Genomic DNA, 24,208 nt, shown 5'->3' on the forward strand with positions numbered 1-24,208 from the left:
ATGCGGGACGCGTGCAAAGAAATTCCCGATCTTGTGCAAAACTTAGTCGGCGAAATGCAAAAATTACAGATATCACAGGCTAGGCTTGAAGATAATGTCCAGACTTTAACCAACCGCGTAGATAATGTGGAGATAGATGCACGGAAAAGTATTGACGCATATTTGGAAGTGCAAGCTCAAAAAGTAGAAAAAGAATTAAATGAATGGCTAGAAATAAAGGATCGCGAGATATCTGCAAAGATTGAAAGCGACGTAAAAACAGCTGTAGAACAAGCGACTGCGGCCGCGAGTGTAAATATTGACGCTAGCGCTGCCGCACTGCACGCCGAATTAACACGGATCAAATCCCGTGTGACAGCGGAGTTGCCAAATTGGCAAAAGGAGGTCGCGCGGAGACTGTCTGCGTTGGAAAGCAATGTAAACAGTGGCGGACAGATCATGAATCCGACTCCGCGTACTGATTACTGTAATAACGCTGACGGTAGGCAGGGTGCGAGTGCGCAACCGCAACCTAATGCGAATTATGAGCACGAACAACATGCGATACCGTGCAGCGCACATCACGAAGTGATGAATGTCCCAGAATGTAGCAATCAGATGTGCAAAAAAGAGGACAATGTGATAAAACACAGGACATTCCAACCCTTCAATAGCGAATAACGAAATGTGCACACTGTGGTATTCATTAAGAGCTTCAGGAATGTGTTTTCCAGGACATGGACGGAAAGACAAAGAATACAGTTCGTGGTCTCCTTTATCCAAGGTGACGCGGCACTGTGGGCCACCGACGTGTCCGAAAAATGTCTAGCGATGCAACAGTTTGAAGGTGCATTCTTGCAAAAATTCTGGTCCGATAGCGTCTAAGAAAGACTACGCAAGGAGTTGTACAGGCCTATACAATCCTAAGGTGGGAAAGTTACGCAAATATTTTGAAAAGTATATAATGGCGGAACAACCGAAACCAGTGGCGCGGTTATAAGGAACCGACACGACAGTGGCAACAAAACACAGCGCCACAATGGAACGCCATCCCATGTCCATCACAGAACATGTCAGGAAGTTACAACCGACCACCGGAAAACCAGAGCCATGCACAGTATCAAAATACACCATCAGTTAGACAGGGCGGCCAACCCAACAGTAAGCAACAACAACCAGAACCACAATGTGAGATTAGTGGAAGTGACAGACAACTGTCAACCCACTAATGCTCATCCGTTAAACTAAAAACAGTCACAATACGCTCTCCGTTGTTGGCTGCAGGATGGTGTAGTGAGGGCACATTCACGGGTGACAGCCATAAACTTTGTATGCTGAGATACAATGAGGGAATAAAAATAGAAAAGGAACTTTTAGACATACCGCAGAAATGCACACTGCATGGCGTGTGGTTCAAATGGTTCAAATAGCTCTAGGCTCTATGGGACTTAACTTCTGAGGTCATCAGTCCCCTAGAACTTAGAACTACATAAACCTAACTACCCTAAGGACATCACACACATCCATGCCCGAGGCAGGATTCGAACCTGCGACAGTAGCGGTCGCGCGGTTCCAGACTGTAGCGCCTAGAACCGCTCGGCCACTCCGGACGGCTCTGGTCAAAACACCTGATGAAAGTAACAAAAACAAACCAGAGTCAAACGTAATAGTACAATATTCCTTACCAATCCTATATTTCACAAAAAGATTTGATACTGAACAAGAAGCAAACATTGAGGATACATGTCATTTAAGTATGCAAATGTTTTCACTTAGGAGCCAGGAGTAATCAAAGACTATGAATATAAATTTAAAGTCTATCCACATGAAACATTATGTGAAATATCATATCCTATTCCATGGGCAAAACGAGAGGCAGTAAGGGAAGAGATCAATCATATGATTACTTTGGGGATTATACAACCTTCATTTTCACCCCATTGCAGTCCTATGTTACCAGTAAGTAAACTAGACGGTTCTGTAATCTTATTTCTCAATGCTAGAGGTATCAATAAGATTATACAGGGTGATTCAAAAAGAATACCACAACTTTAGGAATTTAAAACTCTGCAACGACAAAAGGCAGAGCTAAGCACTATCTGTCGGCGAATTAAGGGAGCTATAAAGTTTCATTTAGTTGTACATTTGTTCGCTTGAGGAGCTGTTGACTAGGCGTCAGCGTCAGTTGATGCTAAGATGGCGACCGCTCAACAGATGTTTAGTGATGAAGCAACTTTCCACACTAACGGGAAAGTCAACCGTCACAATGTCTGTATATGGGGCACTGAGAATCCGCGGGAAACAACTCAGTATGAACGTGACTCGCCTAAGGTGAACGTTTTCTGTGTCATTTCAGCCAATAAAGTTTTTGGTCCCTTTTTCTTCGAAGGTGCTACTGTAACTGGACTACAGTATCTGGAGATGTTAGAGAATTGGCTGTTCCCTCAGCTCGAACAAGAAGCACAACAATTCATATTTCAGCTGGATGGAGCGCCACCACATTGGCACTTATCTGTCCGTAACTACCTGAACGTCAACTACCCGAGGCGATGGATCGGCCGCCAGGCAGCCCATGACAGAGCACTTCATCACTTGCCTCCAAGAAGCCCTGATCTTACCCCCTGCGATTTTTTCTTATGGGGGTATGTTAAGGATATGGTGTTTCGGCCACCTCTCCTAGCCACCATTGATGATTGGAACAGAAATAACAGCAGCTATCCAAACTGTTACGCCTGATATGCTACAGAGAGTGTGGAACGAGTTGGAGTATCGGGTTGATATTGCTGGAGTGTCTGGAGGGGGCCGTATTGAACATCTCTGAACTTGTTTTTGAGTGAAAAAAAACCTTTTTAAATACTCTTTGTAATGATGTATAACAGAAGGTTATATTATGTTTCTTTCATTAAATACACATTTTTAAAGTTGTGGTATTCTTTTTGAATCACCCTGTATTACCAGTAAGCTTAAGATCATAAAACTTGGACGAACAGCTTCTAAAGTTTTATAGTACAAAATATTTCGGTATACTCGATCTGAAGATGTCCCATTTGGAAATAAAGCTCGATAAAGAAAGTCAAAAATATGCATCATTTGTTTGTGGTGGCAGAAGTTACGAATTCTGTGTTCTACCTTTCGGACTCAACATTAGCGCAGGTGTGTTTATATCTGCAGTGGACAAGGATTTTGGACCAGAACTGTTTAGCAAAGTCACTGTTTATGTAGACAACATGCTAATAGCCACACCCACTTGGTTAGAACATATCAAGCTGATTGAACAGGTGCTACAACGATTTGCAGATTACATGTTGTTGTTCTTGTCTTCAGTCCTGAGACTGGTTTGATGCAGCTCTCCATGCTACTCTATCCCGTGCAAGCTTCATCATCTCCCAGTACTTACTGCAAGCTGCATCCTTCTGAATCTGCTTAGTGTATTCATCTCTTGGTCTCCCTCTACGATTTTTACCCTCTACGCTGCCCTCCAATACTAAACTGGTGATCCCTTGATGCCTCAGAACATGTCCTACCAACCAGTCCCTTCTTCTTGTCAAGTTGTGCCACAAACTTCTCTTCTCCACAATTCTATTCAATACCTCCTCGTTAGTTACGTGATCTACCCATCTAATCTTCAGCATTCTTCTGTAGCACCACATTTTGAAAGCTTCTATTCTCTTCTTGTCCAAACTGTTTATTGTCCATGTTTCACTTCCATACATGGCTACACTCCATACAAATACTTCCAAAAACGACTTCCTGACACTTAAATCTATACTCGATGTTAACAAATTTCTCTTCTTCAGAAACGCTTTCCTTGCAATTGCCGGTCTACATTTTGTATCCTCTCTACTTTGACCATCATCAGTTATTTTGCTCCCCAAATAGCAAAACTCCTTTCCTACTTTAAATGTCTCATTTCCTAATCTAATTCCCTCAGCATCACCCGACTTAATTCGACTACATTCCATTATCCTCGTTTTGCTTTTGTTGATGTTCATCTTATATCCTCCTTTCAAGACACTGTCCATTCCGTTCAACTGCTCTTCCAAGTCCATTGCTGTCTCTGACAGAATTACAATGTCATCGGCGAACCTCAAAGTTTTTATTTCTTCTCCATGGACTTTAATACCCACTCAGAATATTTCTTTTGTTTCCTTTACTGCTTGCTCAATGTACAGATTGAATAACATCGGGGACAGGCTACAACCATGTCTCACTCCCTTCCTAACCGCTGCTTCTCTTTCATGCCCCTCGACACTTATAACTGCCATCTGGTTTCTGTACAAATTGTAAATAGCCTTTCGCTCCCTGTATTTTACCCCTTCCACCTTTAGAATTTGAAAGAGAGTATTCCAGTCAACATTGTCAAAAGCTTTCTCTAAGTCTACAAATGCTAGAAACGTAGGTTTGCCTTTCGTTTATCTTTCTTCTAAGATAAGTCGAAGGTCAGTATTGCCTCACGTGTTCCAACATTTCTACGGAATCCAAACTGATCTTCACCGAGATCGGCTTCTACCAGATTTTCCATTCGTCTGTAAAGAATTCGAGTTAGTATTTTGCAGCTATGACTTATTAAACTGATAGTTCGGTAATTTTCACATCTGTCAACACCTGCTTTCTTTGGGATTGGAATTATTATATTCTTCTTGAAGTCTGAGGGTATTTCGCCTGTCTCATACATCTTGCTCACCACATGGTAGAGTTTTGTCAGGACTGGCTCTCCCAAGGCCGTCAGTAGTTCCAATGGAATGTTGTCTACTCCCGGGGACTTCATTCGACTCAGGTCCTTCAGTGCTCTGTCAAACTCTTCACACAGTATCGTATCTCCCATTTCATCTTCATCTACATCCTCTTCTATTTTCATAATATTGTCCTCAAGTACATCGCTGTGGTATAGACCCTCTATATACTCCTTCCACCTTTCTGCTTTCCCTTCTTTGCTTAGAACTGGGTTTCCATGTGAGCTCTTGATATTCATACAAGTGGTTCTCTTTTCTCCAAAGGTCTCTTTAATTTTCCTGTAGGCAGTATCGATCTTACCCCTAATGAGATAAGCCTCTACAGCCTTACATTTGTCCTCTAGCCATCCCTACTTAGCCATTTTGCACTTCCTGTGGATTTCATTTTTGAGACGTTTGTATTCCTTTTTGCCTGCTTCATTTACTGCATTTTTATATTTTCTCTTTTCATCAGTTAAATTCAATATTTCTTCTGTTACCCAAGGATTTCTACTAGCCCTCGTCTTTTCACCTACTTGATCGTCTGCTGCCTTCACTATTTCATCCCTCAGAGCTACCCATTCTTCTTCTACTGTATTTCTTTCCCCCATTCCTGTCAATTGTTCCCTTGTGCTCTCCCTGAAACTCTGTACAACCTCTGGTTTGGTCAGTTTATCAAGGTACCATCTCCTTAAATTCCCACCTTTTTGCAGTTTCTTCAGTTTTAATCTACAGTTCATAACCAATAGATTGTGGTCAGAGTCCACATCTGCCCCTGGAAATGTCTTAAAATTTAAAACCTGCTTCCTAAATCTGTCTTACCATTATATAATCTATCTGATACCTTCTAGTATCTCCAGGGTTCTTCCATGTAGCCGGCCGAAGTGGCCGTGCGGTTAAAGGCGCTGCAGTCTGGAACCGCAAGACCGCTACGGTCGCAGGTTCGAATCCTGCCTCGGGCATGGATGTTTGTGATGTCCTTAGGTTAGTTAGGTTTAGCTAGTTCTAAGTTCTAGGGGACTAATGACCTCAGCAGTTGAGTCCCATAGTGCTCAGAGCCATTCTTCCATGTATGTAACCTTCTTTCATGATTCTTGAACCAAGTGTTACCTATAATTAAGTTATGCTCTGTGCAAAATTCTACCAGGCGGAATCCTCTTTCATTTCTCTCTCCCAATCCATATTCACCCACTATGTTTCCTTCTCTCCCTTTTCCTACTCTCGAATTCCAGTCACCCATGACTATTAAATTTTCGTCTCCCTTCACTACCTGAATAATTTCTTTTATCTCATCATACATTTCATCAATTTCTTCATCATCTGCAGAGCTAGTTGGCATATAAACTTGTACTACTGTAGTAGGCATGGGCTTTGTGTCTATCTTGGCCACAATAATGCGTTCACTATGCTGTCTGTAGTAGCTTAACCGCACCCATATTTTTTTATTCATTATTAAACCTACTCCTGCATTACCCCTATTTGATTTTGTATTTATAAACACTGTATTCACCTGACCAAAAGTCTTGTTCCTCCTGCCACCGAACTTCACTAATTCCCACTATATCTAACTTTAACCTATCCATTTCCCTTTTTAAATTTTCTAACCTACCTACCCGATTAAGGGATCTGACATTCCACACTCCGATACGTAGAACACCAGTTTTCTTTCTCCTGATAATGACGTCCTCTTGAGTAGTCCCCACCCGGAGATTCGAATGGGGGTCTATTTTACCTCCGGAATATTTTACCCAAGAGGACGCCATCATCATTTAACCATACAGTAAAGCTGCATGCCCTCGGGAAAAATTACGGCTGTAGTTTCCCCTTGCTTTCAGCCGTTCGCAGTACCAGCACAGCAAGGCCGTTTTGGTTAGTGTTACAAGGTCAGATCAGTCAATCATCCAGACTGTTGCCCCTGAAACTACTGAAAAGGCTGCTGCCCCTCTTCAGGAACCACACGTTTGTCTGGCCTCTCAACAGATACCCCTCCATTGTGGTAGCACCTATGGTACAGCCATCTGTATCGCTGAGGCATGTAAGCCTCCCCACCAATGGCAAGGTCCATGGTTCATGGGAGAAGGCAGATTACATAGTAACAGCAAATTTAAAAAAAGTCTAGTTTTGGTAGGGAGCAAGTCAACTTTTTAGGACATGTGTCGTAATGGGTTATATTACCTGATCCAAAAAAAACTTGATGCCATACGGTATTGTCCACCTCCAAGGAATAAAAAACAACTAAAAGCTTTTTTAGGATTAGCCTCTTTTCTTCATCGATCCGTGCCACAGCAACTGATGAACATTGATACATTACTCAACTTGTTACGAAAAAATAGGCCTTGGTTATGGGATGACAAGTGTCAGGATGACTGGAATAATATTAAACAGGTATTAGTCAATGCAAACATTCTTAGCCACCCTGACATTTCCAAGGGTTTTTGTCTTTGTACAGATGCCTCATTTCAGGGGCTGGGGGCATACTTGTTGCAGATGGAGAAGAAGGTAAAGAAGTACCCAAGGTCATTGGTTTTGCTAGTTGCACATTATCGTAAGCAGACAGATCTCACTATGTGGTAGAACTGGAAAGTTTATCTGTAATATGGGCATTTAAAAAGTTCGAATATTTTTTGTGAGGTAAGAATACCAAAGTTTACTGTGACCATCACTCAGTCATTTCTTTTAACATGTAAACAATTGCACTGTAGATTAGAGAGGTGGTGTCTATATTTACAAGAATTCAAATTCGAGATCATTTATATTAAAGGAAGTCAGAATGTTATTGCAGATGCCTTATCTAGGTTACCACAAGGCTTAGAGGAATTTGGTGAATTAACAGAGCAAGATACAGAAATCAAAACGTTATTAATGCAAGGTACAACACAACAGTCTGATTACCATAAGTCTTGCAAACAAATGAAAATTATACAACAGCAAGATCGCAGATGGAGTAAAGTCATGCAAAACCTTAAGCAAGATGATGGTGGAAAGGTAAATAAATGGTATCAGGACTACAAGGGCGTTTTGTTTCATAGGAAAGTTGAAAAATCTGGTCAATGGTGTGTGTATATTCCTGAAGATGATATCGACAAATTTATAAGACACATACATGAAGTATGGAGACATTATGGAATAGGCAAATGTACTGAAAAAGTTGCAACACTTTGTTATTTTCCAAATTTGAGAAGGCAAGTCCTACAGGTATTAAGAAAGTGTGCAATATGTCAAAAATCAAAACAGTCCAATGTGTCAAAATATATAGAGCTACACCCAACACTCACAAAAACCCTCTAGATATACTCTTCCTGGACATAGCTGGTCCATATCCAAGAAGGAGGAGTAAGATTTTTTTCTCAAAACATATCAAAATGTATTCCATTAAAAATGCAACAGCTACAAATATCAAAAAAGAACTGAGGGATACTATTCGAGAAGAGTAGTTAAACCAAAGGTACTACTGATTGATAATGCTTCATATTCGTTGGGCAAAAGTGGAAACAATTTATGATCTCACAAGGCCTAAAACATTTGTTAGTGAGCTTTTTTACCCAGTAGAACGAGTCTCTAAAGAATTTAATCAGTTTATTAGGACATGCACCATTCAAAAACACACGTAATGGGTAGAATATGTAACTCCCTTCATGCAATTTGTCAATAACCTTCCACATTCTTCAACAGGTTTCACACCTAATGAATTGATGTACCAGATAAAGCCACGGGAACTAGTGGGAGTCGCTCATACCAAAAGTACCCACTACAGAAATGACACGACAAGACAAAATCAAACAGACCATGGTTACAATAGAAAACAGGACTGAATATAGAAACAATCTTTATAATAGGAAACTGAAACATGTCACACAATTTTTTGAAGGGCAACGAGTCCTCTTACGGACGCACCATAAATCGAGAAAATTTGGCAGACTGAGTAAGAAGTGGCAATTACTCAATTCAGGACTACATATAATTTACAAAATACCATACCCTGGACATAAAGATTAGTCTACGAGAAAACAGAGAGAGAGAGAGAGAGAGAGAGAGAGAGAGAGAGAGAGAGAGAGAGAGACTGAGTGTGTAAGTGTTCAAAGTGTACATAATTCTAAGTGTAATTTTTCTTCTGGAGTGAATTTAGGATAAAGTAATGTGTATAGGCATAAGTAATTGTTTTGATTTGTACACATAAGCATAAAATCAACAGCAATGAGAAGTAATACACCGCTTCATGTGAAGCGAAAGTATAAACAAAATTAGCTTATGGCTCAGCTGACTGCACTCAACAATATTCACTGACATTAGTAGTAGGAGAGGAGACATTGACCTGTACAAATGCACGACAGACTGGCAGAATACACAACCAAAAAGGAATGCGATGTGTACAGGTATGTAACTGAAATACAAAGTCAACAGAAATACTAAGCAATTGCATCTACTGTCTAAGAACTAAGCAACCTGTTGATATAGGTAAACAGGGATTTAATTAAATACTAAGCGATATACAACATATTTACAAGCAAAAGGAAGCATTATGAAAAAATTATGAGATGTGTAAGCTAAGAAGAAACGACAAAATACCGTAAGAAATGTCAAATAATTTTGTTTACAGAGTAAATAATCACAAAGGGTAACAGAATAAACGAATGTTCATGAATTTAAAGAAAGTTTGGAAATATCTGTGGTTGCATTATATTAACCAAATGTATCATTGGCCACTGAGCTATGCAATGCAATTAGTTTTTTTTCTTTCAGCGACCAGTGCATCATCACGTCACAGAAGAAGAGAATTCTGTCGAGAGTAGCAGGTACCAAATGAAGTAACATGCCGCATCTCAATTAAACAATTTAGTTATAAGGATATTTATACAAAGGTCATAGGGCAAATGAAAAATGAAAATATGCATTGTCACAATATATCTCCATGATATTTACCAGTACCTATTCGGTGCAGAGTACACATAAACATTTAAGCATGTGATTTTAGAAAAACCAATTAATTTTTGTCATATCTCATTAAAGCATAAATAATGACATTTCCAGGTAGTCAAGAAAGATATGTCTACGATGGTTAAAACTTCTTCATATTTCACACTAGTCTATACATGAATTGAAGTAAACGGCACTAGCACATGCAGAAACAAAATGATACCACGTGAATGATTAGTCAGTACACACGATTTCCATGAAATAAAAGTTCCTTGGCAACTAGTCCATGATTGTACCAGTAACATTTCCTCTAAATCTTTGAACCAGTAGATGAGTATTTTCTAGCGGCTCTAGGCGCTCAGTCCGGAACCGCGCGACTGCTACGGTCGCAGGTTCGAATCCTGCCTCGGGCATGGATGTGTGTGATGTCCTTAGGTTAGTTAGGTTTAAGTAGGATTAAGTTCTAGGGGACTGATGACCACAGATGTTAAGTCCCATAGTGCTCAGAGCCATTTGAACCATTTAGATGAGTATTTCCTTTATTCCCTCCCAAAGGAAGGAGGCAGTGGTAAGTGTAGTTAGGCCAGCAATGCGTAATGTTTTAGCCCTTTTTTGAATGTTTTTCTCCCTCCCTAAGGAACAAATGAGCTCCCATAAGTGATAAAAGCCTGTCTATAAAATGAAGTATAAATGTATCATATGCTTGTATTGTGTCATAATAATGTGTTATGTAATTAATTTTTATATTTGATGTGTACAAAAATAAGTTAAAAACTAACAAAGAACTGCAGCAACAGAACCCAGTTAATGAAAAAAATTTTACGTTTTAAAACATAAGAAATTTATGTTCATAGTATAAGCGATGGGTGGAATTTCAGCCATAGTTATAGCTATATTGTTGTGTATATTGTTGTAACTCAATACTTGTATGAATTTTCATTGGAAACCAAACTCCATGTGAAGCAATGGACTTTAAAGACAATCAATTTATACAATGTTTTGGATAGCTACAGGTGTGTTTCAACAAGTGGACCATCAAGTGTTATGACATTAACATGCATGTGCAATGAAATAATTTCTGAGTATCGTGGCTCACAATGCTTGATACATTAACAAGTGAATTATAGTTATTCGAGTCAGTACTTACCTCGTCGACAGGTGGTGTTGTCAAGGGTTCTCTCTGCTGAGTAAGCGAGTACAATGCGTAATAATGACGCCCGGGCCGTAAAAATGGAGATGATCTGCCACAGTGTCGGATTTTCAACAATGAACACAGACCCATTGCACCCAGAATGAAAACAAACGCCACAGATATTCTTCAATATGTGACACTCATGTGAAAGTGTGACACATTGTATGAAATCAACACCAAGAGAACGAGTGCACGCACGTGCGCTGGTCGCAACTAATATGTTGACCGTTAGCAACTAGCTCTTAGCTGACAAACCTGCTAGCGCGCAAGTGCGAAATCCAGCAGCGAGAAAGAATCAAACTGAACATTATTGTCAGTATGCTAAATTCAATTATGTAATGAACTATCATATTATGTGTACAATGTTTTAATTTCTTGTATACATAGGACAATACATACACAGGACAAGCTGACATATCTGCTAAATAAAAGGGAAACCCACAAAATAAATGGCATTGACTCCTATCTGCGAATATAAATATAAGTTACGCAGATACAAAAACACTGTACATCTCCATACCATGCCAACGTACAGTGTGGGGCAATGGTGAAAACTCTCTGGATAAGGTAAAGTAAAAATTTATTAGAAACAAAAAATGAAACAGCAATCGACCATAAGCATCAGTAAAGACGTTAATTACGAATGCGCAGTAAGATGCAGGCAAATGAAGAAAAATCGTCATACATAACTTTTTGTGCATGATTTTGTTGCTCACTGTTTCATATGTAGGAGGGCGATGAAGATGTACAGCTAAAAGTATGAAGTATTATGCGTGTTAAGCATTATGTGTTTGTTGGAATAAGACAATACTTAACAACAGTATTGAGTATTCTTATAGAAGTGAAGTGGAACCAAGTAAGGAGGATTTTCTTATTTTTGACAAGCACTGGTGTCCTCGAAGTTGGCTGCCTGCATCTATAATTGAAATGTAAGAGAGGAAGTCTGAATAGCCTAAATTCATACAATCAGAACATTTCTAATAATGCAGTTGTACTATCCTTTAAATTTTTCCATTCACAAACGTATACTTCCTCATTTTATTTATTGATATAACACAGTCTGTAGCCCTGGATGCAGCTTGGCAACGAAGAGGCCATAGTTCCCTAATTGCTGTAGTGACAGCTACTTCCTTGGACAATGGGAAAGTCATAGATGTGCAATATATTATCAAGTACTATCGTGGCTGTACTAGTGGAACTGAAAAATAAAAATGTTGTGAAATGGAAAGTTGCTACTCACCAAATAGCAGAGACGCTGAGTTGCAGATAGGCACAACAAAAAGACGTCACAAATATAGCTGTTGTCCAGTAAGGCTTTTGTCAAAATTAGACGAGAAACACACACACACACACACACACACACACACACACACACACACACACACACACACACACACACACACACACACACACACACACACGGTTGCAGTCTTAGGCAATTGAGACCTCAGTTGCCTGAGACCGCAGTCGTGTGTGTGAGTTGCATTTCCATGAGTGTGTGTTTGTCGTCTAATTTTGACAAAAGCCTTAGTGTCTGACAGCTATTTTTGTGACAGTCTTTTTGTCGTGCCTATCTGCGACTCAGCATCTCTGCTATGTGGTGAGTAGTGACTTTTCTTTTCACAACATTGTTACATTACATCTTGGAATTTCCATTGTTTGAAAATCATAAATGTATGATTAATTTTAGTGTTATAGTGGAGGAATGGAATCTGAAGGTATTGTGAAGATATTTCACAGGTCAGTGGAGATATATGGTGTGATGTATACAGCTTACCTAGGAGATGGAGACTCAGAAGACTACCAAAAAGTTTGTGAATCCAGACCTTAAGTTGATAAAAAAAATTGAAAAATTGGAATTTGTTGGACAAAAATTGGAAAAATGGAATGTGTTGCACACATCCAGAAAAAGTTAAGTGCAAGATTGAGAAACTTCAAACGAAATTTGGAGGGAAAGAAATTAGCTGATGGTAAGTGCATTAGTGGACACGGTCAGCTTACAGACGAAGAAATATTCAGGTTGCAGTATTATTATGAACAAGCCATAAGACAATCTGACAAAATGACCTTGAGAGAATGAAAATGCAGTATGGACCACCTTCTTTCATAAATCCTACACAGATGACAACCCATGACATGCACTCTGCCCACCTGGCACTGGTTCATGGTGTGGCTAACAGAGGGCTGTTACTCAAGGTGAGACCTACAACCATAAACATTCGTTACCGTAATGGAAGTGATAAAACCTATATATAGTTATCTTAGTGTCACAAGATTATTAGAGAAATGTATACATGGTAGGATTCAAAATCCAAATGAAAGTTTCATCAATTGTATAAGGGAATGGATACCAAAAACCATTGTAGTAGAACTAAATACTTTGAAAATATGTGTGCTGGATGCTGTTCTATGTTTCAGCGATGGTGCAGTGTCAAAGCTTAATGTTACAGAACTGTTGGGAGTGCCTAGTGGACTAAATATGCATAGAGCTCTAATAGCCATTGACCAAAGGAGACTCTTTGAAGCTGAAAAGCCACCAAAGAAGCAAGAATAAGAAGAAGTGTGAAAATGAGAAGGAAGGAAGAAGAACAGAGGAATAAATATGTACACTCCTGGAAATGGAAAAAATAACACATTGACGCCGGTGTGTCAGACCCACCATACTTGCTCCGGACACTGCGAGAGGGCTGTACAAGCAATGATCACACTCACGGCACAGCGGACACACCAGGAACCGCGGTGTTGGCCGTCGAATGGCGCTAGCTGCGCAGCATTTGTGCACCGCCGCCGTCAGTGTCAGCCAGTTTGCCGTGGCATACGGAGCTCCATCGCAGTCTTTAACACTGGTAGCATGCCGCGACAGCGTGGACGTGAACCGTATGTGCAGTTGACGGACTTTGAGCGAGGGCGTATAGTGGGCATGCGGGAGGCCGGGTGGACGTACCGCCGAATTGCTCAACACGTGGGGCGTGAGGTCTCCACAGTACATCGATGTTGTCGCCAGTGGTCGGCGGAAGGTGCACGTGCCCGTCGACCTGGGACCGGACCGCAGCGACGCACGGATGCACGCCAAGACCGTAGGATCCTACGCAGTGCCGTAGGGAACCACACCGCCACTTCCCAGCAAATTAGGGACACTGTTGCTCCTGGGGTATCGGCGAGGACCATTCGCAACCGTCTCCATGAAGCTGGGCTACGGTCCCGCACACCGTTAGGCCGTCTTCCGCTCACGCCCCAACATCGTGCAGCCCGCCTCCAGTGGTGTCGCGACAGGCGTGAATGGAGGGACGAATGGAGACGTGTCGTCTTCAGTGATGAGAGTCGCTTCTGCCTTGGTGCCAATGATGGTCGTATGCGTGTTTGGCGCCGTGCAGGTGAGCGCCACAATCAGGACTGCATACGACCGAGGCACACAGGGCCAACACCCGGCATCATGGTGTGGGGAGTGATCTCCTACACTGGCCGTACACCACTGGTGATCGTCGAGGGGACACTGAATAGTGCACGGTACATCCAAACCGTCATCGAACCCATCGTTCTACCATTCCAAGACCGGCAGGGGAACTTGCTGTTCCAACAGGACAATGCACGTCCGCATGTATCCCGTGCCACCCAACGTGCTCTAGAAGGTGTAAGTCAACTACCCTGGCCAGCAAGATCTCCGGATCTGTCCCCCATTGAGCATGTTTGGGACTGGATGAAGCGTCGTCCCACGCGGTCTGCACGTCCAGCACGAACGCTGGTCCACCTGAGGCGCCAGGTGGAAATGGCATGGCAAGCCGTTCCACAGGACTACATCCAGCATCTATACGATCGTCTCCATGGGAGAATAGCAGCCTGCATTGCTGCGAAAGGTGGATATACACTGTACTAGTGCCGACATTGTGCATGCTCTGTTGCCTGTGTCTATGTGCCTGTGGTTCTGTCAGTGTGATCATGTGATGTATCTGACCCCAGGAATGTGTCAATAAAGTTTTCCCTTCCTGGGACAATGAATTCACGGTGTTCTTATTTCAATTTCCAGGAGTGTATATGGACCTGGGATCCATTAGTACCATGTAAGTTTAATAGAAAAAGCAAGTTTTAACTTTAACTTGAATATCCCAAAAGTTAAATTATTTCATGTTGTGGTACACTTTGGCTAAAAACTATTAAAGGTAGAGAGCTGAAATTTTGTATGCTGTCTTAAAACATGCTTAACAAAAAAGTAGACTACTCTAGTGACTTAACTACGAAAATAAAATGCCTTTTTGAATAAAAACCCTGAATTTATTTCCCAAAATTTTTGCTAATCATACTTAAAAATTTTTACCACAGTTTATGATGGCACCATCTTTTCCATAGTCTGCTTTGAAGATAACAGTGTACAGAACTTATAGGAAAAAATCAACCTTCTGCTTTGTTTGTATTTTGAGTAATGTGTACCTATGATGTACATAAATAATCAGCATTTTTTTATTCACTTGCAACAAAAAACACAGTTAAAAAAAGTGTGAGAGCTAAAGCTGTGGTTCATACATAAAAAGATTTCTAAAATATTTTAAGCATTATATGGACTTACAAATCTTATTCTTTGAGGTACACTGTTTAGGAAACTGACAATTTTTTTCAAAGTTTTCCCTGGTATTTACAAACGAGTCCCCTCAATAGCCTAGAGAAGTTAATACCAAACCATCAGGCAATAACATACGAAAAAACTACACTAGTTGTGAGGCATTGCTTTGCAAATGTGCCCACGCTCAGCTAGATAAACCTCTTCTTGCTATTTTTATGTATTTCTGTTATAAGCCTACTGCAAACTGAACAGTTTATTTATAAGAACATTTTCCCTTTTATGAAGGTAGCATCAGCAATAACTATTTGTAATCATTCCCCTTTGCATTCTTCTGATTATTATAGACTGAGTGACAGTTTTACTTGAGGTGACATATTAGAGATTGTGCTGTCAGCGTATTGCGTCCCTTTTCACACTCTGTACTTTAATATCTGCATGCCTTTGCAGCATGCCTTTCTGGTAAAGGCATTCTAACTACACATTAATTATTTATGCAATTCACTTGACTGAGCGTAGGCTTTACATTACTTATAGCCTACAGATTCCTCTGTCGATGCTAGCATTTTGCATTCAGTGCTCTGTTATTGTCCTCGCATTTTCTTTCCTCTGTTTTGGAGGTAGTGCCAATGACAGTGCTCTCAAGAAATATATTTTTAAGCCTATAATATATTTTTTAAGCCTATAATCCCCCCCATGAACCATGGACCTTGCCGTTGGTGGGGAGGCTTGCATGCCTCAGCAATACAGATGGCCGTACTGTAGGTGCAACCACAACGGAGGGGTCTCTGTTGAGAGGCCAGACAAACATGTGGTTCCTGAAGAGGGGCAGCAACCTTTTCAGTAGTTACAGGGGCAACAGTCTGGATGATTGACTGATCTGGCCTTGCAACACTAACCAAATTGGTCCTGCTGTGCTGGTACTGCGAACGGCTGAAAGCAAGGGGAAACTACAGCCGTAATTTTTCCCGAGGACATGCAGCTTTACTGTATGATTAAATGATGATGGCGTCTTCTTGGGTAAAATATTCCGGAGGTAAAATAGTCCCCCATTCGGATCTCCAGGTGGGGACTACTCAAGAGGACGTCGTTATCAGGAGAAAGAAAACTGGCGTTCTATGGATCGGAGTGTGGAATGTCAGATCCCTTAATCGGGTAGGTAGGTTAGAAAATTTAAAAAGGGAAATGGATAGGTTAAAGTTAGATATAGTGGGAATTAGTGAAGTTCGGTGGCAGGAGGAACAAGACTTTTGGTCAGGTGATTACAGGGTTATAAATACAAAATCAAATAGGGGTAATGCAGGAGTAGGTTTAATAATGAATAAAAAAATAGGAGTGCGGGTTAGCTACTACAAACAGCATAGTGAACGCATTATTGTGACCAAGATAGTCACAAAGCCCATGCCTACTACAGTAGTACAAGTTTATACGCCAACTAGCTCTGCAGATGATGAAGAAATTGATGAAATGTATGACGAGATAAAAGAAATTATTCAGGTAGAGAAGGGAGACGAAAATTTAATGGTCATGGGTGACTGGAATTCGTCAGTAGGAAAAGGGAGAGAAGGAAATATAGTAGGTGAATATGGATTGGGGGGAAGAAATGAAAGACGAAGCCGCCTTGTAGAATTCTGCACAGAGCATAACTTAATCATAGCTAACACTTGGTTCAAGAATCATAAAAGAAGGTTGTATACCTGGAAGAATCCTGGAGATACTAAAAGGTATCAGATAGATTATATAATGGTAAGACAGAGATTTAGGAACCAGGTTTTAAATTTTAAGACATTTCCAGGGGCAGATGTGGATTCTGACCACAATCTATTGGTTATGAACTGCAGATTGAAACTGAGGAAACTGCAAAAAGGTGGGAATTTAAGGAGAAGGGACCTGGATAAACTGAAAGAACCAGAGGTTGTAGAGAGTTTCAGCGAGAGCATAAGGGAACAATTGACAGGAATGGGGGAAAGAAATACAGTAGAAGAAGAATGGGTAGCTCTGAGGGATGAAGTAGTGAAGGCAGCAGACGATCAAGTAGGTAAAAAGACGAGGGATAATAGAAATTCTTGGGTAACAGAAGAAATATTGAATTTAATTGATGAAAGGAGAAAATATAAAAATGCAATAAATGAAGCAGGCAAAAAGGAATACAAACGTCTCAAAAATGAGATCGACAGGAAGCGCAAAATGGCTAAGCAGGGATGGCTAGAGGACAAATGTAAGGATGTAGAGGCTTGTCTCACTAGGGGTAAGATAGATATTGCTTACAGAAAAATTAAAGAGACCTTCGGAGAAAAGAGAACCACTTGTATGAATATCAAGAGCTCACATGGAAACCCAGTTCTAAGCAAAGAAGGGAAGGCAGAAATGTGGAGGGAGTATATAGAGGGTTTATACAAGGGCGATGTACTTGAAGACAATATTATGTAAATGGAAGGGGATGTAGATGAAGATGAAATGGGAGATAAGATACTGCGTGAAGAGTTTGACAGAGCACTGAAAGACCGGAGTCAAAACAAGGCCCCGGGAGTAGACAACATTCCATTAGAACTACTGATGGCTTTGGGTGAGCCAATCATGACAAAACTCTACCATCTGGTGAGGAAGATGTATGGGACATGCGAAATACCCTCAGACTTCAAGAAGAATATAATAATTCCAACCCCTAAGAAAGTAGCCGTTGACAGATATGAAAATTACCGAACTATCAGTTTAATAAGTCACTGCTGCAAAATACTAACGCGAATTCTTTACAGACGAATGGAAAAACTGGTAGAAGCGGACCTCGGGGAAGATCAGTTTGGATTCCATAGAAATGTTGGAACATGTGAAGCAATACTGACCTTTGACTTATCTTAGAAGAAAGATAAACGAAAGGCAAACCTACGTTTCTAGCATTTGTAGACTTAGAGAAAGCTTTTGACAACGTTAACTGGAATACTCTCTTTCAAATTCTGAAGTTGACAGGGGTAAAATACAGGGAGCGAAAGGCTATTTCCAATTTGTACAGAAACCAGATGGCAGTTATAAGAGTCGAGGGGCATGAAAGGGAAGCAGTGGTTGGGAAAGGAGTGAGACAGGGTTGTAGTCTCTCCCCGATGTTATTCAATCTGTATATTGAGCAAGCAGTAAAGGAAACAAAAGAAAAATTTGGAGTAGGTATTAAAATTCATGGAGAAGAAGTAAAAACTTTGAGGTTCGCCGATGACATTGTAATTCTGTCAGAGACAGCAAAGGACTTGGAAGAGCAGTTGAACGGAATGGACAATGTCTTGAAAGGAGGATATAAGATGAACATCAACAAAAGCAAAACGAGGATAATGGAATGTAGTCAAATTAAATCGGGTGATGCTGAGGGGATTAGATTAGGAAATGAGACACTTAAAGTAGTAAAGGAGTTTTGCTATTTAGGGAGCAAAATAACTGATGGTGGTCGAAGTAGAGAGGATACAAAATGTAGACTGGCAATGGCAAGGAAATCGTTTCTGAAGAAGAGAAATTTGTTAACATCGAGTATAGATTTAAGTGTTAGGAAGGCGTTTCTGAAAGTATTTGTATGGAGTGTAGCCATGTATGGAAGTGAAACACGGACGATAACCGGTTTGGACAAGAAGAGAATAGAAGCTTTCAAAATGTGGTGCTACAGAAGAATGCTGAAGATAAGGTGGGTAGATCACGTAACTAACGAGGAGGTATTGAATAGGATTGGGGAGAAGAGAAGTTTGTGGCACAACTTGACTTGAAGAAGGGATCGGTTGGTAGGACATGTTTTGAGGCATCAAGGGATCACAAATTTAGCATTGTAGGGCAGCGTGGAGGGTAAAAATCGTAGAGGGAGACCAAGAGATGAATACACTAAGCAGATTCAGAAGGATGTAGGTTGCAGTAGGTACTGGGAGATGAAGAAGCTTGCACAGGATAGAGTAGCATGGAGAGCTGCATCAAACCAGTCTCAGGACTGAAAACAACAACAACAACAAGCCTATAATGATCAAAAGATATGTCAGGTATGCATGACACTTACACAAGAGCCACAGTAGATGCTCCAAAAAAAGTGAATCCTGTCTGGTGAATGAGTTTTTCAGTGCAGTATGCTTAAGAAAGAAAAATAATAATAATTGTGACAGCTATTGAGTTATCATTTCCAGCTTGCAGTCAGTGCATCTGAGTGTATTGGTATATACTCTCTGGCCCCTAAGTCTCGTTACAGAAATGAAAGAAAAAGTTGTTGGTTAAGGACAGACATAGGTCAAAATACATTCATGTATTTAAACATGTATATCTCCAAAAACATGACAGCTACAATAGTAAAACTTGGAACTATTATGTACAACATAATGCTTAATATTCTGTGCAAATTTATTTATATGGAACATATTTTTGTTTAAGGTCATAGTTGCTTTGATATTAAGTTGTCACTATGTGTTACCCAGGACTGCTCTATTTTTCTCAAATTTTAAAGAAGAACTTTTCTCAGAGAAAAGATAATGGAAAAGTGCTGCACATGATTATTCAGTAAGTGATTCTTAAGAATTTTGCCACATTTCAGGATGTTAGCTTTTATAATTCCTGAGAAAAAAGTACATTATAGCCCAAAAAATTCAGTTTACAGCATCTCACATTTGAAGTTTTTATTTCAAATTTTGACACTGTTGCTATAGTAGGGATCATTAACGTCGTCGATCTTCTGCACATCTACATCATGCATTCTCTGACAACCAATGAGCATTCAGTGGCGTTCTGAGAGTTTTACTGTGAATGTCATACCCAATGCGAGCATTAAATGGGCTCATGGGGACTTATTTAGTGAATTTTTATTTGATTTGTTGTCAGTTGTCATGGCTGATGGTGGTGTTAAACAACAAAGTCTGCAGAAGGAAGCAAGAGATAGTATTTGCAGTATGAATGCTTTCTTCAAGTGTAAGGTTTGTGTATGCACTTAGTGGCAACCATCCCCCGAAACCGGCAACAATGTAGTCCCTGTCCATGTCTCAAACCACCACCATTCATGGGCTGAACTATAGTGACTAATGCTGTCCATATCCATACGTGTATTTTTTTCCTCGTTTCCTAGAGGAAACTCTTCCCCTGCCTCCTTTGCCTCGACAACTTTTGTACTTTTTTCTGGTGCCTGAACTTTGTCCAGTCGCACTTCAGCGATGCTTCTGAGTATCTTCAGTGTGAAGGCACCTGAATGGAAGCATAATCTCTGTAGGAACTTAATCCTAACTACATTCCCACTATTGAACACTAGACAGGCATTACATGCAGGTATCTTCACAAAAACTGAGGACACTGTCATCACACAGCCTAAGGTCCTTTGATCCACTACTACCACGTGCACATGAAATATTAATCATATAGGCAAGTTTTTGTCAGTCAGTTGTCTGTCCCGATAGCTGAGTGGTCAGCGCAATGGACTGCCATGCCAAGGGGCCTGGGTTCGATTCCCACCTGTGTTGGATATTTTCTGTGCAGAGGGACTGGGTGTTGTGTTGTCCTAAAATTCATCATACCATCCCGATCAACATGCAAGTAGCCGAAGTGGCATCAACTCAAAAGACTTGCAACAGGCGACTGTTCTGCCTGACGGGAGGCTCTAGCCACAAAACATTTCCATTTTTCTAAGCCAGTTAACCTAAATTCACTGGAGAACTCTTCTTTGACACTGTACACAGCAACATCAATTCCTTCAATAATTTTCTTCTTCGATGAACTCAGTAACTTTATCGAAAACTGTTCTTTACACTTAGGAGCAGCATATGTAACTCTGTCATTTAAATTTCCTGTACCTTTTACACATGAAATTCGACATTTCCTCACTTTCTTGTATATACATCCACTGTTATGACCCTGTTCGAGCAAAAGCGGATTGATATATACAAAACCAAAATCTGAAATAAGTCTGTAGCGCATACTATTAAAAAACACGTTTTAAACGAAGGAACAAGCAAATACAATATTTTATCTCACCCTTCTAGAGTCACCTACATTCGTTTCGATTGTAAGAAAGAATAATTAATGCACTGAGGGGACGTAGAACCACTGGCTCTACTCCCCAAAAATATCCCTGCCCTATCGCAGGAAGAACAACTGTATCTTTACCAGATCATTTCTCGGTTGTAAGCGCTCTATGCGACGCACCTGTGTACGCCGCGAGAATAGTGACAGGAGTGCAAGTGATTATTTATTGTCATAATTACAATGCACGCTCTCCAGTGCCTACAGCACAAAAAATTTCTAGCATAGAGAAGGTGTGGTTCAAAGCATAGAAAGAGGTGGTGTGGCAGGCACAAACAAACTTCTTTAAAAAATATTTCTAGACAGAATTCTATTATTAAACTTTGCAATGTTATTCTTAAAGAATGTAAATAAATAGTAAAATAAAATCGAATTTTTTTAGCAATACAGCCCTACATGTGTCTTTAATACTGTCGATATTTCGATGTGCGCCTATTTCCTCAAACTAAAATTCGTTTCATTCCAAAGATAAGTCTCGACAGTGCAGTCAATCAATGAAAACGAAGTTACTACCAACCAATGAAAACGTTCGGCGCGAGCAGGAGTGCAACATGGCGCCGAGTGTAGATAGGCAGAATACTAGGTACGAAAAAAAGTACTAAAAGGACGAGGAAAAGTGTTCAATGTGTAATAGTATCGATGTACATCGCGAGTATTTATGTTTTCTGTGCTACATCATCAAAAAAGTAACGGAAAAGAACAATGAAGGTATGAAGACAACTTCACACATGGAGTGTCAACATCGTCATACAACAAATCAAGTGAAACCATACCTTCGGACCCCTGTATCGGTGAGAAACGTGCAGCAAAAGGTGTAATGTGCGCGGTATGTAATCCTGTGTTACATTATAAATGTGTAAGTACAGTTTCAAAACGTAAGATATGGTTCTGTTCAAAACGTCTCACAGATTATGTAGATCACAAACTTAACGGAAAAGGCTGTTCAAACAAAATTATCTCAGTGTTACTGGAGGAGATAAATGTTTTAAAACACGACTGTGACAAACACACGCAACAGAACGCAAGTACGTCGTATGATAAATTTCACTCACCTAGAACTTGTAATAACACTAAAACAAGTTATAGAGTGTGTAAAAACTACGAGAGAGGTGAAAAAAATGGTATCATATGCATTGTATGCGAAAGAGAGCTCAATTTACGGTACGAAAAACTCAGACCGTCGCAAAAAAAACAGCCGAAAACACAATATCGGAATGGAAATGTGATACTGGTAACAGCAGAGAGTTACCAAATTCACCAATTCCTTTAAAAAAACCGATTTGACGTCCAAAGTACACAAAGTGATGACTCTGCATCAGAAAATGCTACTGTAAACATACAGATACGTAAACCAGACGTATCTGCACCACTGAAGATTCACAAACTACAACATGTACCTGTGTCGCAGCAAAAAATTTGTGATCGCTTGATGAAACTTTATATTCTAGCAAATAGCCATGGACGCGGAATCGCCTCACGTCTTAATGAGACAGCAGTCGTGAAAGCCACGAGCTTTGTCAAGCCAGGAGCACCCCTCTCAGGAATAATGAATGCTATCCATTATAAAGAAATTATAGAGTTATCTTCAGGCGACTTTATAGCTCTGTTTGGAGGCTCAAACGATATATACAGTCCACAGTTTGCTCAGAATAAAGGAAACAACTGGTTCATATGTCGCACACAAACGTTTTCTTTGTGACCATTCCCCAGCGCTTCGATTTGCCACATTGGTCATGTGTAAACATGGCGATCAGAGCTGCCAACAACCATCTTTCTGATATATGCAAGCAAGAAAACGTTGATGTTGTTGATATTAGCGACGTCTGCCGCAGGTTTCACGCATCCCATGGCCTTCATTTGACAGTGTAGGGAAGGAAATTGTGACCCAGAAATTACCGGAAAAAATCAAGAGGTGCCTGCAAATATCTGCAACACAAGAAGCAGTGCCAATAAAATCACCAACGCCAGCTGTAGCAAGTGCAACACAAATGACAGCAGCAGCAGTATCACCACCACCAACAACCACAACAACAACAACAACAAAAACAATGACAACAACAACAACAGAAGAAACAGCAGTGACAACCTATATCAACAGCAGAAGAACCATCAGTAGCTGAGGGAAAACCAACATCACTTACAGCAGCAGCCCCACTTCCAGCAGAAACAGTGTCAGTAAATAAAGCAAACACAGTCACTGTATGAGAAACCATGTGACAGATAGCATCAGCAGCAGCAGCCACTGAACTTCCAACAACAGTAGCAGCTGATCGACACTGCTTGAGGAGGAGCCAAAGGCTAAGTACAGCTGCTTCACTTAGTGATGATTTTTATGGCACCAAACGAAGAAAAGGAAGAGATTGAGACAAATCAGCCTGAAAAATTGCAGGTAAGTGTAAAAAATCAGCAACAAAGCACCACTTCACCAGGTATTGACAAAATAACAAATACTTGAAAAACTTCGAAGATAATGAATCAAAACATTCAATGTCTCAGAAATAAAGTGTTGGAATTGGAAGTCGCCATAAACATCTTTGTAGATATCTCTTGTATTTGTCTATCAGAACATTGGTGCATGGTCAGTGAATTAAGTCTTATAAATATGAGCAATTTTGAATTAACATATCATTATTGCCGCACTGTTTGCAAAAATGGTTGGGTATGCATATAAACTGGGGCTGGGCTGCAGTATAAGGTTAGATATGAAACATACCATCTAAATATTGAGAAACATTTTGAATCATGTGTTATAGAGCTATAGTCTGAGAAGAAGCGCAAAAAACTAATTGTCATATCAATATACAGGTCACAACTAGGTGACAAAACATTTAAAAATTT

The 24,208-nt window shown here is 40.3% G+C and overlaps 1 protein-coding gene across 1 annotated transcript; it reads left to right on the forward strand.

The window, feature by feature from the left end:
• On the forward strand, window positions 1–23,486 carry LOC126235155 (bromodomain-containing protein DDB_G0270170-like). Its single transcript, XM_049943887.1, has 2 exons — window positions 1–291; window positions 23,235–23,486. The coding sequence occupies exons 1-2, from the start codon at window positions 1–3 to the stop codon at window positions 23,484–23,486; spliced, it is 543 nt and encodes a 180-aa protein (XP_049799844.1).
• The last annotated feature ends 722 nt before the right edge of the window (window positions 23,487–24,208 follow it).

This window comes from Schistocerca nitens, chromosome 2, assembly GCF_023898315.1.
Source record: "Schistocerca nitens isolate TAMUIC-IGC-003100 chromosome 2, iqSchNite1.1, whole genome shotgun sequence".
NCBI classification, from domain to species: domain Eukaryota; kingdom Metazoa; phylum Arthropoda; class Insecta; order Orthoptera; family Acrididae; genus Schistocerca; species Schistocerca nitens.